This window comes from Pinus tabuliformis, chromosome 9 (genome assembly GCF_031772625.1).
Source record: "Pinus tabuliformis cultivar Carrire ecotype Pingquan chromosome 9, CPIR1, whole genome shotgun sequence".
Classification (NCBI taxonomy): domain Eukaryota; kingdom Viridiplantae; phylum Streptophyta; class Pinopsida; order Pinales; family Pinaceae; genus Pinus; species Pinus tabuliformis.
This window is the reverse complement of record NC_142307.1, coordinates 603,110,339-603,129,718: the sequence shown is the minus strand read 5'-3', so window position 1 is coordinate 603,129,718 and position 19,380 is coordinate 603,110,339. Positions and strand designations below refer to the sequence as shown.

General features: G+C 36.9%; 1 protein-coding gene across 1 annotated transcript; it reads right to left on the bottom strand.

Annotated features, from left to right (window-relative positions):
• Positions 1-13,891: 13,891 nt before the first annotated feature.
• LOC149150012 (uncharacterized) lies at positions 13,892-14,278 on the bottom strand. Its single transcript, XM_089442661.1, has one exon. The coding sequence runs from the start codon at positions 14,276-14,278 to the stop codon at positions 13,892-13,894; it is 387 nt and encodes a 128-aa protein (XP_089298787.1).
• Between the last annotated feature and the right edge of the window lie 5,102 nt (positions 14,279-19,380).

Here is a 19,380-nt window from a genome sequence, read left to right as displayed (position 1 = left end):
TACTAATTCTACACTTTGGAATGTTGCAGGAGAATTATATAATACAAAAGGAAGTACTTGGTAAGGATAAGTTCCCCATGGGTAGGTAAAGGTAGTTTCATCTTGGTCTTTTAGGGCTACTTGGATTTGATTACACCCATTAAAACCACCTAAAAATGAAAAATATTTATTTCCTCCAAATGTATCTAAAACTTGATCTATTAAAGGGAGTGGAAAGTGATCTTTTAAAGTGGCTTTATTCAATTAGTCAATACACACTCTCCATTTTCCATTATTTGTAGGAATAATTACTAAGGGTGAAACCCACTGACTGTCTGATATTGGATAGATGAAATTGACATTCAACAGTTTTTGTAGTTCTTCCTTAACAATCTCCATTAGATTCGGATTCATTCTTCTTTGAGGTTTTCAAATTGGTTTGCCATTTTCTTAAATGTAGATATGGTGTATACAAGCATTAGGAGCAATTCCCTTCATGTCAATATAGTCCCCTACATAAGCGGATGAATGTTATTGTGACATATTGATTAATTCTTTCTTTTGAAATTCTTCTGAATTATTGTTGATAATCAAAGTTTTTCCTTGAAATATTTCAATTGTGGAATTTCAAAATTTTTCCATATAATGCAAGGATAGTTGATGGGATGATAAATATTCAATATTGCATTGTTCTTGAAAATTCTGACTAGATTCACAATATGATGAAGATTCATTATTTTCCATTAAATTTAAAATTTGATCTTCTTCATATATTTGTGAAGTAGCAAAGATTGCTCTTATATCAAAGTCATCATCTATCCATTATTCATTTTCAACCTCTACTTTTGTTTGGGTTGGTGGATACAATGCGATTTTCTTTGTTGTGCTCCCATCATAAATGAACATATCACCAGACCTACAACTTATACAAGCATCGGCTATAGCTAGCCATGTCTTCCTAGAATCAATGGATGCCCTCCTAAGTTATTCTTGGGTGTTAAAATCATAAAATCAACAGGGTATTCCTATGAATCTAAGGATACATATATATATTTCTTCTAATACACCATCAGGTTTGATTACAGATCTATCTATCAATTGTAATAGTGTAGGTGTATATTGAAGATTAGAAAGTTTTAATTGATTCATAGTTTGTGTACTTACGATATATGTGAATGATCCTAGATCAATAAATGTATTTTGGATCTCCACACCATTGATGTGTATTTTCACAATGGGACTTCCTGGATCAAGATATTTTTGAATTGTTGTTTTACCCATCATGATATATGCAACTTTTCCAACTAGTTCGATTCTTTTGATTTATTTTCTTTTTCTTCAAGGTCTTTTTATTCTCAAGTCCCTAAATGTTTTTTCAAAAATTGGTATTTCCTTAATGGCTTGAAGAAAAGGAATCTTTATGCAAACATTCTTCAGTTCATCTAACATGTCGTAATCGAGCAACAAAAACTATTTTTCTACCCCTTCATCAATTGTTAATCTTTCAGGGAAAGGTGGTTTTGAAACAGATACTAAAGGTTGTTCTGTCATAGGAGTTCAGTTATTTGAATGTGTTGGAGTAACTTGTTTTTTGAGTTTTTCCTTTTTCATTAAGAGACTTTTCTTCTTTAGAGATCTTTTCTTTTTCACTTTCTTGAATAACAACTGAGGGGGGCTTATTTTCTAATATTCTACCAAATCTAAGTTAAGCATTGTTTAGATCTATTCGAGTTATCATGTAGGTTTGAAAATTTTGTCCTTCCATTTGTAAATAGGTTGTGAATTTTTATTATTATTTGGATTTGGAAGTGGTTGGGCAGGCACTTGGTTTGGTCTTTGAGGAAATGGTAATAAAAGTTGTGGATTCAAATTGTGAGGTTGAGTTTGTTGAAAAAGCCGAGGATAACATTGTGGAGGAAAAGTAGGATATGATTGTTGAAATTGAGGATATTGAGGGTAGTTTCCATAAGGATTTTGCCATGCTTGTGATCAAGGTTGTGGCCAAGATTACCAAGGCATTGGGGTAGTCCAATTACTTTGTGAAGATTGTGCAAATGGTTGAGTATTAAAACCTTGAGTTGTATTTGGCTGTGCATTCTGCCAAGGTCTTTTAGCAATAAAACAGAGAGGATCTACCTGATTCGGTACTCCTTCTTCTTGATAGACATCTTTAAGACCTGGTATTGAGAGACATTCTTTTCTATCATGATTTTCTGCAAAAATGACATAAGTTTCTACACTTTTGAATCAAGAGGACATTCTCTCAAGGCATGTTTCTTTCTGCACTTAGGGCAAAAAATGGATAATGCATCATTTTCAACGTTTTGCTTGTTTTGTATTTTAAGGATGTAAATTTGTTCACTAAGACTTCCTAAAATATATGTGTTAAAATTGTCAAGAAAATTTCCTAATTCTTCTCTACTTACTGTTTCAACTGCAACTTTATTAATTCTTGATAAAAGAGGATCTCTTGGATTTTTCTTGATTCTTCCTTTTGCTCTTGAAATGGGTATGCACAACACACAAATTTCTCCTAGTGACAAATGAGAAATGTCTCCCTTACCCATTAGATTGAGAATATCAATCCACTTATCTCTAATGGATTTGAATAAGAGAGCTTTCAAAACTTCCTCATCTAGATTATTCATTTTTGGCCTTTTTACATTGTAAGCAAATCTTTCGACTAAACCTTCAATATTTTTATCTTCTTTTTGTATCATTTTAAAGAATTCATCCTTAATGTTATGGGGTATACAATAATCCTTATATTTCTCTAAGATTGTAGTTTTCATTTGTTCTCATGTTATTATGGAGTTTATTCCTAAACTCATAAACCATTTTAATGTTGCATCTTTAAGGGTTGCAGGGAATAATTTCAACTTTTGAGCATCATGCAAATAATCATATGATCTATACAAGACTTAAAATTCAAAGAGAAATGTCTCTGGATCTTCACTGCTTAACCCATGAAAGTTTGGAAGGATAGAGGGTGAGATATTTTTCATTGTCACGGTTATATCTTCATAGAGGAGAGGAAATCCAAAGGGTTTTGGATTTACATCTTCTCCTCTTCCTCTTCCTCCACCTCCTTGACCTCCTCTTCCACCTCCTCTTCCCCCTCCAATCCTAGGTTCTTCAGCGTTCAAATTATGTACCTCTCCTTCCCCTTATCCAACCATTGTAGATTCTTCAGAACTAATATATTGTTCTGGTTCTGGTTCTGGTTCTAAGATTGGGTTTTCAACTTCCTCTAGGTCCTCTTGTTCTTCTATCAATGGTTTCAAGTAGGTTTCTCTTCCTCTTCTTCAGTAGGAACTTCCAACTTTTGAACAAAAAGTTGTTCTCCAATTGAAGATAGGAAAATAATTCCTGTTGTTGGGGATATGGAATCTTCTTCTATTATGGCTTATGTTGATGAGGTTGGCGAATCTTTAGGTTGGATTTCGATCTTAATACCTTAGGAAGTTTATGTTTTCCAGATATGGATGGAATTCGAGTTGGTGTGGCTGGTGTGGCCCTACAAGGCCATGCTGGGGTAAGTGATGTTGGTGGAATTATTTACCTACAAATATACCCCTAGATTCTCTTTCCCTATGCATAACGTGTTCTTTTTATTGTTTGTTTATTTTTCATTACCCAAAATAAATCAAGGCTTCTATTTACACCTCCCCAGCAATGATGCCAAAATGTTTGGTCCATTTAATTGTCTTAAGTTGCTTACATAAATTATCAACTAGAGATGGTAAAGTTGTGAAGTGCGAGTTCACTATATATGCTAGAATCCTTCTTGAGTTTATTAAAATGATGACTATGTTTATTTTAAGGATTTTGTTTATTCTTATGTTCCTAATGAAATTGATGATTTACAATTAAATTCCTTCAATCAACTGTTAAAAAAAATTAAAACAAGCTATCATGATCCTATTTAACTGACTATCGTTAGTTTCAAAATTACTACTAAGCAAGGTAATGGTAAAGAAAAACTACTTTGTAAATTCTACGAAAACTTCTTTAAGATAAATTGTGTTTTTGAAAAGAAACTAAAGGGAAAGTTATTCTACAATCTGTGAATAAACTACATACGTTCTAGAAAGACAATTATTTATGCTCTAAAAGAGAATCACTTTATTCTAAAATGAATTTATAAATAATCCTATGTTAAGATCTCTACACTATATTTAACAATTTCGTTTTGAAATGATAAAGCAAAAACAGAAGGAATGCAATCTAAGAGATGTACTTGCTATGAAAATAAGAATATTATATACATGGTTCTATTTTTAGAAAGCATATAAATGATTGAAATTGGTAGATAGCAAAAGAAACACTGTAAACAAATGACTATAAAAAAGGTTAGGCCCCTATAATACTAGTGACTCCCCTATTACTATTGTCATTGTATCCCTTATGTTTATTATTGTGCCCCTAATGTACCCATATTGTTATTAGTATGCCCCATAGAAACCCACTATTGTTATTTTTGTGCCCTTATGTTATTACTGTTATGTCAGCTTGATTATATTGTGACCCCTTAGACTCCTACATATAGAAGGGAGGTTTAGTCATTTGTATCATCCAAGAATTGTTCATTTGTGTAATGTAAAGGAGGTTTCCCCCTCGAAGAGGATGAATTCTAAGGTATTGATCTATCTTTTCTATCTTTTTGTGAGTTGGTTTCCTAACATTTGGTATGAGAGCTTTTGATTCTAGGGTTTCACTGCTCCAAACAGGTCATCGTGGAATTTTCACTATAACTATTTTTTTTCTGTGACGCTTCAGAAGCTACAAAAAACACCCATTTGAGCTAAAATCATTCTGAACTTCGGGTCCAAATTTTAGAGCTTGTCTTGCTATATTTGTGGAGATATGATCTGAGGAAGTTAGAGTTTTTGTAGACTCCCGAATTACATTCCAAACAGGTGACCTGGGGAAAATTGTCATAACTTTTGTTTTGAGCATCAGATTGAAATTTCGTAAGAAGTTTCAGAAGGATGACAACCTTTGGCTTTTTGTGTATCATTTCCAAGTACTACAGTTGAAACAGTGAGATGTGGCACATCGTACAAGTTTGCTCTACTGAACTAGTTTATAATCAGGTTACCGTGGGAGATTTGGCATAACTCTTCCTTGGAGAATCAAATCTTGATTAGACTTGCGAGGTTAGAAAGAGGACACAAATTTCTATTGCAGGACATGATTTCAGATATTCAAGATCCGTAGTTACAGAGATACATGGAGCTCTTACAAAGTGAAAAAAAGGTGTGTAGTTTTTTTTTTTTTTTTTAATTTTGCACAAGATTGGCTTGAAAAATTAATTTGAAGGAATTCAAAGGGAATAGTGATGAATTATTAGCATTAATTAATGCCCCGAAGAAAGAAAATGGAAACACCTAGTAAGAAACCTGAAAACTCTAGCATGACTCGTGAAGAAGAGGAAGAAATGCAACATGATATATGAAAATTACAAGACAAAAAGGGTTCAATGATGGAACACATTGAGGAGTTCCAAAAATTGAACATAAGGGTAGAAGGTATTCCAGAGTTGCATAGGATTGATGTGTTCATAGGGACTTTAAAGGATAATATCCAACATGAGGTTTGCCTTTGGGAACCTGATTCATTGGAGAAGGTATTCAGGTTAGCAAGAAAAATGGAAAACAAAATAATGTAAACCAAGAAACCTACCACTCACAACTATAAATATGGAAATGTTTTTTTCCCCTAGCCTTCCACAACCTACAAGGTTGACACCACAACAATTGGAAGAAAAAAGAGCAAAAGGGCTTTTTACAGTTGTGATAGAAAATACACTAAAGGTCATAAGTGTGCTGAGAAGAAATTATTCTACATAGACTGTGCAGAGGATGAAGAAAAGGAACAAGAAATGTCAAAAGAAGAGGATATAATCCAGGAACAAACCCTAGATAAAGAAGAAATGAATCCTACCATATCTTGTAATGCATTGGCTAGAATTACCACTCCTCAAACTATCAAGATATAACTACATATCTAGAAGAAAAAAGTAATAGTGTTGATTGATTTAGGAAGTACCCATAATTTTATTCATTGTAAGATACAAAAGGAATTGAATTGCTTCCTATATTCAGCACCAGAGTGTCAAGTGATGGTTGCAAGTGGATGAACCATAAATTTCTCTGGAAAGTGCCATAATATCAAGTTATCCATGGGAGAATATGTATTGAATAGCCCAATTCTTTCCATTCCAATGGGTGGTGCTGATGTTGTAATAGGAGTCCAATGGCTACTATCCTTGGGTACAATAGCTTTTAATTTTCAAGAACTTTTAATGAAATTTTGTGTGGAAGGAAAGGAAGTTGAATTAAGGGGTATTGTAGGGAAACTGTGAAAGATAATCAGCTCTAACGGTATGAAAAAGCTTCTAAAGAAGGAACAACAAGGTGTAGTTTCACAATTATGTTCACTAGAGGTTCCCACATCGAAATCATCTATTTCTCTAGATCTCCAAAAAGTCTTGGACATCATTCCAAGGTATTTGAGACTCTCAAAGGTCTCCCACCTATTCGTGATCATGATCATGCTATTCATTTGATTCCAGGAAGTGTTCCTCCAAACATCAGGCTGTACAAATATCCCTATGCCGAAAAGAGTGAAATTGAATGTATGGTTGCAGAAATTCTAGAGGCTGGTATAATTCAACCTAGTCAAAGTTCTTTCTCTGGTCCAGTAGTATTGGTGCACAAGAAGGATGGATCATGGCGCATGTGTCTGGATTATAGGGAGCTCAACAAGCTCACTATTAAAGATAAATTTACCATTTCTGTCATTGATGAATTATTGGATGAATTGCATGGATCAATTTACTTCACCAAGTTGGATCTTCGTTCATGATATCATCGAATTAGAATGAAGATTGAAGACATTCTGAAAACAACATTTATAACTCGTCAGTTTCATTATGAATTTTTGGTCATGCCTTTTGGCCTTACCAATGCACCTTCTACATTTCAAGATTTGATGAATTCGATTTTCAAACCCTTCCTTAGAAAAATTTTGTTAGTATTTTTTGATGATATACTAATCTACAACAAGTCTTGGAAGGATAATGTTGAACATGTTGTCATGGTGCTTAAACTATTGGACGAGAAACAATTATATGCAAAAAGCTCCAAATGTTTATATGGAGTAAAAGAGGTGGAATATCTGGGTCATATTGTATCTCATGAAGGTGTTAAGGTAGACCCTAGCAAAATTAAATCCATTAAGGAAGGGAAAATCCCGACATCCATGAAGCATTTGCAAGGATTTCTTGGGTTGACAAGGTATTATCACAAGTTTGTTAAGAATTATGGGAGAATAGCAACACCTCTAACAACATTATTGAAGAAAGATGCATTTTCATGGACTCTAGAAGCAACAAAGGACTTCGAACATCTTAAAGAGGCAATGTGCCAAGCACCAGTCTTAGCTATGCCAGACTTCACAAAAACCTATATTGTTGAATGTGATGCTTCAGGAAATGGACTTGGTGTTGTTTTAATGCAAGATGAAAGAACCATTGCTTTCGAAAGTCGTCTAATCGAGGGAAAGTATTTATAAAAAGATATTTATGAGAAGGAAATCTTGGCAATACTACATGCACTTAAGAAATGACGACCCTACCTAATGGGAAGAGACTTCAAGGTACAAATAGATCATAATAGTCTCAAATACTTTTTAGAACAACTATTATCCTCTGAAGAACAACACAAATGGGTCACAAAGATGTTGGGTTATGACTTTGAAATCATCTACAAAAATGGGAAGAAAAATGTTATGGCAGATGCACTCTCAAGAAAGGATGAGGATGTGGAAGCATTGTTGTGTGCCAATTTCTATTATCCAACCAGATTGGATAAATGAAGAAAAGGAGGAATTTGAAGAATGACGAAGAAGTGTGGGTACTCATTTGAAAGATATAACAAGATCCCAGTACATCTGATACATTTAGCTGGAAAAATGATTTGTTAAGGTACAAAGATCGCCTATACCTATGTAAGAATTCCCAACTCAAACAAAATATTCTTATGGAATTGCACACTTCTCCCTTAGGAGGGCACTTAGAATTTTTAAAAACTTACCACAAGGTTAAGAAGGAATTCTTTTGGGATGGCCTTAAATTGGATATTCAAAATTTTGTGGTGGAATGTTTGGTTTGCCAACAAAATAAAGTTGAAACAATTAAAACCCCAGGTCTATTACAACCTTTAACCATTCCAAGCCAATGATGGGAGGAGGTTTCATTGGATTTTATCATGGGTTTACCCAAGTCTGAAGGAAAGAGTGTCATCATGGTGGTAGTTGACATACTTACCAAGTATGCACACTTTTGTGCATTATCACATCCATTTAAAGCCAATACAATTTCTACTGCATTTATGGAAACAATTCAAAAGCTACATGGAAACCCAAAGATTATTTGGTATTCAGTTAGCTCATAGGTCATCTTATCATTTTCAATATCATGGGAAAACTGAGATAGTAAACAAATGTTTGGAGGGATATCTTTGTTGCTTTGTATCTGATAAATAGACACAATAGGTCAAAGGGTTGCCTCTAGTTGAATGGTGGTATAACACTTCCTTCCATACTGCAGCAAAAATGACCCCATTTATGGCACTTTATGGATATCATCCACCATCCATCACATCATATTTAAGAGAAAATTCTAAGGTTCAAGTAGTGGAACATCACATCGAGCATCAACAAAAAGTTCTCCAACTCTTAAAGGATAACCTCACGTTGGCACAGAATAGAATGGAACAATAGGTAGATCAACATCGCAACAAAAGAATATTTGATGTAGGTAACTGTGTATTCCTAAGGCTACAACCATATAAACAAATGTCCCTAAAGGAAGCTAAGAAGGATAATAAATTATCACCAAAGTATTATGGTCCGTATAAGGTGTTGCAAAAGATTGGTACTATGGCATACAAATTGGAGCTTCCTGCAGCTTCCCGAGTGCACCTAGTTTTCCATGTTTCATGTTTAAAGAAGGTTATATGTGACAAGATCCCAGTTCAAACAATATTTCCAGAACTTGACGAGGAAGGAAAAATCATATTGGAACTGGAAGCAGTCACAGAAACAAGAACTCGACAGCTACAAAATCGATCAATTTCAGAGTATCTCATCAAGTGGAAGAACTTATCCGCTGAAGAGTCCACATGGGAGGATGAGAATTTTATACAGAAGCATCCAGAACTACTCAAGCATCGAGGAAAACACTTTTCAGAAGGAGAGGGTCATGTTCGGCCCCTATAATACTAGTGACTCCCCCATTACTATTGTCATTGTATCCCTTATTGTTATGATTGTGCCCCTATTGTCCCCATATTTTTATTAGTATGCCCCATAGAAACCCACTATTCTTATTTTTGTGCCCTTCTGTTATTACTATTATGTCATCTTGATCATATTGTGACCCCTTAGACTCCTATATATAGAAGGGAGGTTTAGTCATTTGTATAATCCAAGAATTGTTCATTTGTGTAATGTAAAGGAGGTTGCCCCCTCGAAGAGGCTGAATTCTAAGGCATTGACCTATCTTTTCTATCTTTTTGTGAGCTAGTTTTGTAACAAAGAAACTGAAGCTACGATAATGAAATTACAGACATAACCAAAATGAAATGACTGAGCTAAATGTAAAAGATTGAACCTCAACTATCTATATTGGCCCTCCACAAAACAACAGGTTTTAGAACATTAAATCAACAACTAACTGCGCATGAGGTTGATGAAAATGCTTCTTCAATTAAAGAGAATAGAGTTATAAAACTTGAAATAGCCATTCAAAGATTACATACGCACCTCCTCTACCTTCTGTTTACAGAGTATATATATAGAAATCGTGCTCAACAAATTGAGACTTTTATGCCTTATAAAACTTAAAACAATCAGAGTTTGAATTATAATCTATAATAGAGTAATAACATTTCCCTATGATTTTCTATTTGGAAAGCAAATCAGAAAGTCATGATTTATTTGAACTCTCTTTGCTCTGCTTACCCACGTATTGAATTTCTTCTTTGACTGTGCCACTAGGCAATTTCGTTGATGATTTGGCTTAGGAGAATAGGAGGAGATCCATGAGTTGATCAATCCCCATCTGCCTATATGCTTCTTTGCTTGGCTGGGATACTGGAATCTAGAAAACCATGGAGATAGCTGCAGAATCATGAAATAGTTATAGAATCGTATTAATTTTGTAGCTATTTCAATCTTTTAGCTTAATAATAAGGCACATTAATAAATATTAAAAATAATACTTTTGATTACCTTACCATGTCAAAATCTATAGTTTATTGCTTACTTGAGCTGATAGTGATGATGAAAATAGGAAAAAAGGATGAAAAGAGTGTAAAAAAGAAAACAGTCATGAGACTCTACACATGCATGTGATCTCTTTGCTTGTTCTTGATAAGCTTATTTGTTCATCCAGCTATGAGTGAGTCTTCTAGCGTGTTATTTCCTTCCTTATCTTCTTCATCATCTTGCCATGATCTAACATTATACCTGTTCCTGCAATTCACTCATGACAGGACAACATCAAATCCAAAAATCTCCTAGTCTAAGATGATGCATTGTTGTCCATGGTCTGGGCATGAGACAGATGACAAGATGGGAAAAAGGGCCCAATAACTATGCATTGCATAATTCCAGGTGATAAGGAGGGAGACCGGTTATTCAGATAACACAAATCACAAATCAAGCTTCGTTGAGGAACTCCTAAGCAAAGTCTTCAATACGAGGAAGAATTGCGCGGAGGCCACTGGAAGGCAGGATTGCACAATTGAGATCATCAGTGGTTGTTGCAAGGTGGTACATTGGGAGATAGGTCTGGATTTTTCAGGGACAAGGGAGAACTAGGCAGCAAAGGGACCTAGGAGGACAGATCTACGTAGTTTTTGGGATCAATGAGTCTGATTGAGGGAGGACACTGGGATCCAATTTTTTGAAGTTTTGGGAGGCAAGGCAGGCTTGCGTCTCTGCACGTTGTGGGGTTCCAACTGGTAGGGAGGAATCTTGTCGACTAACCTTGCGAAATGTGCAGTTTGGGTCAGGCCTAAAGAAGCTACTATGCAATTATGGGGAGGAAGGCAGTCTTCTCAGGTCTAGAATTGCATAGTGTAACTGCTTCGAAGGACAGTGACTATACATTGTGCAGTTCTAGGTAACAAGGTTGCATCATAGAGGACTAAAACTCTTTAGTGCAGAGTTCAGTTGGGATTTGGTGAAAGAGAGTTTCCTGGTCAGGAGGATTTTCAAAGAAAGGGCTAAGTGTGGGAGGCATGTGAACTTGTGAGGAACTTGAAATTGTGATCAAACACTTAGCATATTTGATGACACAACAACATAGGCCATCATAACAACAAGGCAAAGAATTACCCTCTATGAGACAATCTACAATAAAAAGTGACAATTGCAACACTTGGGATAGACCCTAGGATGACCGTGATGACACTTGTGCGACAATGCTTAAAACTTTGTGTATGAGTGCAAATGATGTTTACATAGCTATGAAAACTCAAACACACAGAGACAAACCTCCAAACTCATAATAAAATGACCGCAAGTGTGATAAAATGATTGAGCATGCCAAAATATGATGGTTGGCCAAATGGGTGAAAGGGGTGAAAAGACTGTAAGAGAGCTCACTCATGAAATGAGCTCGAGCGCTTGCAACGTTAAAGGGAAAGACAAAGGAAGGCTCCAAAATTTGAGTGTAAGGTAAAATTTTGGAGGGTGTTGCAGCCGATACAACACTTGGTAACACACTAGTTGAATACCAACTTCTTTGTCTTGGTTCATTTTTAGTGCAGGGCCTTGGTCTTTCGAGAAGTACTGATTTACTGTGTATATCAATTTGGTTTCTCCACTTACCCCATGACATTCATGGATCCCTTGATACCTTCTCAGCTAAACACAACATAATATTCAGCTAGATCACAGTGTTTCGAATTGGGAAAGGTAGTTTAGCTTACGAGCTTATGATTTTCATAGTATAGTTTTCATCTTTGGTGTTTCTCTTCCGCGAGCAGGCTTGGAAGGTACCCTGGGGGAGTCATGCAAGAACACAAGCATTGCTCCACTGCCAGCAAGCTTGGATAGTACCCCGATGGAGTTTCCTACTTCACCTATCTGTGCAAGAAGCCTTTCTATTCTTTTGCCTTTGTTATTTTAAAGAGAACTATGCATAGGCACTTATTTATTTTTGGTGCAAAAGAGGTATCCAAACTTATTGAGAGAAGAAGAGGTTGTTCCTTTAGAGAAGTATATAAATACCTTTGATTTTGGTTTTCTTGTTTAGATTTTCCCTTTATCTTTTTCTACTAGTTGGATAAGCTTGAAAACACTAAAGCAGATAATTGAGTATAGGCATGAGGTTCCCAAACTGGACACAGTTTCATTTTTGGACCAAAATTCTCCTTACAGATGGATCGTATTTTTCGTCAAGACTTCATCAGACAAAAGTTATAACAAAATACAAAGAAGATGGACAAAGGACTGGCCAAGGGTTGTAGTGTCACAAGACTCTTTGAACTTCGTCCACACACACACTTGGAAGCCGGAACGTAGCAAGGCACACCACTTATTTACATAAGAAAACAATAGAAAACCAAAAGAAAACAAAATAAAAAACAATCAAAAGAATATGTACATAGTGCATGGCGCGACTCGAGATATCATTGAAAATAAAATTTTAAGTCTTGGTCATTGATAGGAAGAGAGTCAATCTTCTTGTCAAGTAATTGAAGACGGTATGTGTGTTGGGCAAGCTTCTCATGGACAGTGTAAGGACCAATCCATAGGGATTGAAACTTAGTGTGATTGCCTTTGTCCTCATGGGCTTTGTCCCAATTTAATACTAAGTCACCCACATTGAAGCTATTCTTCCCTGCGGACTTTCTGTCAAACCATCTCTTGATACGATTTTGATGGAGTGAAATTTTTTCTTTTTCTTTCAACCTTTCTTCCTGCAACTTGTGTAAAGTGTCCATGCTACATTGAACTAAAAGACAAGGCTTGCCTTGGAATTCTTGGGACAAGTTGAGAAAAGGAAAGTAAATTTTCGGTGGGACGATGACTTACTTTCCATATACTAGGAAGTAAGGGGAAGTATTTGTTGGGTTGTGTTATATTCTTTCCACGACTAGCCCATGTAGTTAACCGGGGGGTTAGAGGGGGGGCAGAGCCCACTTTTTGTTCCACCGATTGTGTAGCAGGGGGGTCACAGGGGCAGGTAGTCCCCTTCTACGGGGTCTAGGGCAGTGCCCTGGGAACTTTTTTTTGGATCCTATATTAGGCCGGGCGGACCTACCTATGTTTTTGTGCATGGTTTTCACAAATGGTTTTGGACGCAATGGTTTTTAGTCCATGGTTTTGGAAGTGATGGTTTTCGGTCCATGGTATTGGATGCTTTAGCATGTATAAATATGTATTGTAACATTGAAAGGAATATAATGAAAAATCAAGCTGGTAGTCTCGGTTTTGGGATCCAGGGGAAATCTCTGTGTATATGTGTTTTATGTGTTATGCTCTTGCATTGTTTATTTTCTGTGTTTTAGAATTTGTATGCAGGTAATTTCTGTACGGGGTTAAAACCTAAAGTATTCAAAGAAGGCTTAGGTGTGACTCGGTCAACCCATAAAGAATTCATTATAGCAGAGCATTAGTTTTGTTGGGCAAAGAATATGGTGTTTTTACTGATGCAAATGAGATTCTTATTTGTGGATTCAGAACGACCATTCCCCTGTGGATAATAGCTAGTAGAATTTTTTAAGACAATACCATTTTGCAATGAAAAATCATAAATATTTAATGAAGAAATGTGTGTTGCATGGTAAAAAACAAGTGACATAGGAATGCGAAACTTGGAAATGATATTTTGCTATAGGAAGTTGATGACTTCCTGATTGTTCACTTGTTTCAGCGGAACTGCCTCTTTCCACTGCATGAAGTAATATGTAGAATTCATGATATAGCGGTTTTTCTTTGATGAATGTGGGAAAATTTCCCGAATGATGTCCAAACCCCACTGTTGGAATGGTTCTTCCACTACAACAGGCTGCAGTGGAGCTGCTGAACTCCACTTTCTGTCAGCGCACTTTTCACAGACCGGACACTTGTGGGCATAGGCATGCGCATCCTTGAATAATGTAGGCCAATATAAACTAGCCCTCATGACCTTATGTGTTGTGGTGTTACCCATGAAGTGTCCCCCGACCAGTCCGTCGTTGAGATCACGTAACACCTTATCTGAATCTTGCGCCTCCATGCACCTGAGAAATATTCCATTATGGTGCTTTTTGTATAGCACCCCATGCACCAGTTGGTATGATAGAGATTTGAGTCAAAGTGCCCTCTTCTGCCGCATAGAAAAATGAGAGGGCACAGTGCCATGCTCAAGGTACCGACGCACATCTTCGTACCAAGAGTTTTCATCTAAAGTGGGAGATGCTCGCTCAACATTGTACATTTCTATTTCTTGCTCCCAGCCTATGAGCTCTTCTTCTTCCTCTTGTGCATGAACCACTTTTGTTGCTAACTTACAAAGACCATGACCCTTGATGGTGTGAAATGGTTTAATGTCAAGATCATACTTGTGTAGCCTTATCATCCAGTTCACCCTTCTCTCACCCAACTCTTGCTGAACAGACAGTGATCTAACTACTGGGTGTGGGACAAAGATAATGCAATGGTTTTTTAGCAAATAGGGTCTCAAGCGCTTTATTGCCTTGAATACTGCGTAAGATTTTTTTTCCATGGAAGGATAGTTGAGATCTAGTGCTTGCAGGCCCGCACTCATGAAGGAGATGGGTCGCTCATTGCTCAACTTCTCCTTTTGAGTGAGTACATCAACGAGAGAAGTGTCAGAAGTGAAAGTATAGAGCAAGAAATATTTGTTGAAGTTTGGGTTGTATAGTTCTGTTGCTTATACTATGGCTTGCTTTATATGGATGGACACATCATTTTCCCTTTTTCCCTAGCTGTAGACTATGTCCTCCTTAATAATGTCATGTAATGGTTTGATGATCTATGCATAGTCAAAGATGAATTTTCTGAGGAAGTTGATCTTCCCAAAGAAAGCCTGCATGGATTTCCTATTTACAAGGTGGGGAATCTATTTGATGGTATGAACTCTGTCTCGATCTACCTTGGTCCCACTTTTAGCGATAATGTGTCCAAGCAGGTTACCCTAGGAAATTTCAAGGATGCTCTTCTTGGGATTCAAGGATATCCCGTATTTTCGGCATCACTCAAAATTTTTCTTAAGATGATGTAGTTGGTTTGACCATTGTCTTGAGAATGCTATTACATCATTAAGGTAGACCAACATTCTTTGTCTGATAAGCCCACAAAAAGTGATGTCTATTGCATGGTGAAATGTTGCATCTACATTAACCAGCCGAAACAACATTTTGCGAAATGCGAATGTACCCCACTTGGTACGTAATGTAGTTTTAAGTATGTTAGGATCTACTACGAGAACCTAGTTATATCCCAAAAAATAGTCAAGCAAAGAAAACATATTTGCTCCAAATACTGTCTACAACATATACTCCATGGACAACACTGGGTAGTTTTCCTTATCCGAGGCATGATTGAGGTTTCCGAAATCTACGCACAGGTAGATCTCCCTAGACTTCTTCCTGACAAGGACTAAGTTGGAGACCTACGTTGAATGTCACACTTTATAGATGATCTAAGCATCCATCAACTTGGTCAGTTCTTTCTGTATAAGGGGCTCAAGTGTTGGATGAACTTTCCTAAGTTTCTACTGAAAACTCTTAGCCCCTTCCTTGATTGGTATAATGTGCTGGATAATCCGTGTGTCATATGTGTTAAGATCATCATACGTCCATGCGAATACATCACGAAATTTTGGAAAATGCAGATAAAAGGTTGCCGCTATTGTGGTGTACAACACGTACCAAGATTCACATATTTCAGATCTTCTTCTATTCCCAGATTGATATATTCATGCAATAATGTCAAGTTCTGGGTCTTAGCATTCATAGGCCCTTGAAAATGGTTCTTCAAGTCGTACAACTTCTCTAGTGATACCACACCCTTGGGGATGAGGTTTCCTTTTCTTGTATTAGCTATGTCCTGCAGAGTCTGCTTGTGCTCATCCTTGTCTATCGTTGCATAGTTGAAGACATCAGTTTTGGCCATGAAATGTAGTATCTATTGATCATCATCAAAAATGCATAAGTTAGTGATGTTGTTTGGGATAGATGGTTTTTATAAAATATCAATAGAAAAACTATCCCTTAATGGAAAGATCCTAGCAACTACATTTTCCAAGGCATCCACATCTAAATTATGCATTCTTGGAATTGAAATAATATTGAAGGCTTGGAATTGAGAAATGAGTCGGCATACCTCTTGCTGATAACTCTTAAGATGCTATGACACATAATGTATAGTGTTACGTACCTGACGCACCATGATTGCAGAGTCACCTACCACTTTCAAAACAACAAACTTGAGGTCAATAGCTTTTTGTAATCCAAAGATGAGTGCTTCATACTCTGTGGTGTTGTTCATTCACTCGAAATCCATGTGACTAAAGAGAAAATGTTTCCCCTGTAGCGGGTCTATTAGAACACAACTTGCTCCATAGCCCTCCTACGTTTTAGATCTATCAAAGTACATGGTCCACAAATTATTTGTACAGGGACCGCTTGTCGTACTAGTACTATTGCTACTATTGGTACTACTACTAACCGTACAACTGTCATTTTCACTAGTTGGGCATGGAAGGAGCCCAACTATGTGTTTGGCTAGACCAGGGATGGCTCTGCAAGATAACACCCCATATGTGTCTCTAAAAAGAAATTGTCGAACATGAGTTTTGCGAAAGCCAATGACTCATTTTATCCATTCAAGGGATTCATGTTGTGCTTCATGTATCTCTCTAACAACACTCAGATCTGATTATTTCTACCCTTATATGGAAGCCATAAGTGTGGCCAGTTAGTGGAAAATTATCCTTGTAGCTTGATTGACCAATCTCTGCTAAGAAATACCCCGTATTCGTTCAGGATGTCCACAACTACAATATTGAAACATTTATGAACTCACTCATTAGATGTTAGCCAGATGATCACATCCCTACGTTCACCGATTGATGGCATTGTAAAACATCACAAGTAAAGACTCATGTGGACACAGTATGGATGCAGCCATCTGTTTATGAATAGTCCATTATATAATGAATACAAAATTCCTCGCAGCCTGGATTGTGGAAACTAGATCTAGGGTCTTCATTTCTACTTCCCGAAACAGTACGATTTTATCCATGCGAATGAATGTGTTGATGTCGAACATGGTAGAAACCACTTGATTACCAGTCAATGATGTAAATTGTTAACAAGTGTGAGAGAAACCACCAGTGATGTCAATGGCTCTAAAAGTACCCAGTACAATCCATGAGATGCGAATAAATGTATTGATGTCGAACATGTCACAGAATCCTTTGATCGAAAGTCAATGATGTAAATTGTCGTCAAAGGCGAGAAACCTGCCATTGAGGCATGCAGATCTCAAGGTACTGACGATTTCTAGATCATCTTTCTAGATAATGAGTTGATGTCGATAGAAAGCGATCCGTCGTAGGCAAGCCCACAACACAAAATCATAGATCAGGTTGAATAAATTTAGTTGCAAGGACTGACTCAGGGATGGTCAAGATGGATGACAGATATTTTGCAAATGAATGGCTTATTGGTAGTGACCTCTTGAACACATAACGACACGACAGATGGCTTGGTGACAATTGGCCCAAAGTTAATACCCAGAAACCGGCTGAAGACTTTCAGTATGGTTTGATCAACTGTTACGCAAACGATTTCCCAACCCAGGTGAATGAAAGTGTCGTGTTCAAGAGTGGTTACAAAGCATGACAAACAGTCTCATTTTTCTCTCTTTTCCCCCACCATTTCTGGCAAGTACCTCTTTATTTTTGACAATCTTGAGGAGGATAACATTTGCTTGATTATAAGCTCATCCTTTGGATCAGTCCAACTTAGTTTAAATTCGAACCCTAAGAAGGAGTGGTTCGTTCCTGTTTGTAATTGAACAGGTCTTTTACTGTGAAATTTTAACGAGTCCAGTATAGGAGAAACTCGGTGTTTTTCAATTTTAGAGAGTCTGAAAAACTTAAGAAGACTCTAGGGTTGACCTTTTTCATAAATTTGTGTCTCCCAAGCCCGAAAAAGTATAAAATAATACTTGAGAGAACCGCTTGATCTTTTACGACGAAGGAGTACTTTTCGTCATTAGTGCCTTTGACCCGAAAAAGTAAAAAAGCGATCAATGACACATCATTTTATGACCGATATCGAATTTGAAACGACAAAATTCCGGCAATCTTTTCATGTTTTTTACGGTCGGAAAAGAGCTGTAAGTGGACCATCTTTTAATTCCGTTTTAACGAGTCTAAAAGAAACACTCGGCAATCTTTTCATGTTTTAGGAGTCAGAAAAGAGCTTAAAGATGACTCTACATGTTTTTTCGTTGAAAATGATATATTTCGCCTGAATAATCCTTTATTCTGCACAAAAACACAAACATTACTCATACCCATTTGAAATAGGTAAAAATGTCGCAAAAATACCTTTTCAAAGTAAAACATAAACAAATTTGCAATTTATTTACTCAAAAAACTTATAAAAAGGGTCATTGTCAATTCATTTTTACCATTTGAGTTTGGGTGAGAAAATAGTGATTTTGCTTAGAAAACTTCCCGTGAAGATTACGGAAAATCAAACCGTCGGAATCGAACGTCGTCTTCTCCAGGTAATCCACATCATCCCATTCTTCATTTTTAACCATTTAATTTCTTGTTTTAGTCATTTATTTCATTTTTGGGAGGGTTTTTAGGAACAAGACCCGCACGCGGGGGCCTGTAGGTTTACCATTGCGGGCCTACAGACGCCGAATTTTTCTCCATTGGGAAAAAGCTCGGGGTCCGCACCTTCCGTGTAGACAAAGTGCGGTCCCACGCACTGTGTCTAACACGGAGGGTGCGGTCCCCGCTGCAAGGGTTTTTAACCCAAAAATTCTCAAAAATGGACCACACAAAATAATTTCTAGCAATTTCATTTGTCTTTATGCTTGATGCAGAGAGTACATCATGCTAGATTGGCATGAACGAGAGCATGAGGACGTGGATGCTGCCACATGGAATCATCAGCCTTCACTTGATGCTTTGAGGGCGTGCGGATTGTACAAATACTGGGCCATTCCTGGCATGAGGGCTCAGGTGGATTTCTTACAGTGGTTGGTTGACAGATGGAGCATACAGGACCAGTGCTTCTTCATTGGTGGCCACCAGCTCGAAATCGAGCCGGCGGACATATATTTCTTGAC

Excerpts from the sequence above, each read along its gene's own strand:
- LOC149150012 (XM_089442661.1), bottom strand. The coding sequence starts at position 14,278 with ATGGAGGCGCAAGATTCAGATAAGGTGTTACGTGATCTCAACGACGGA.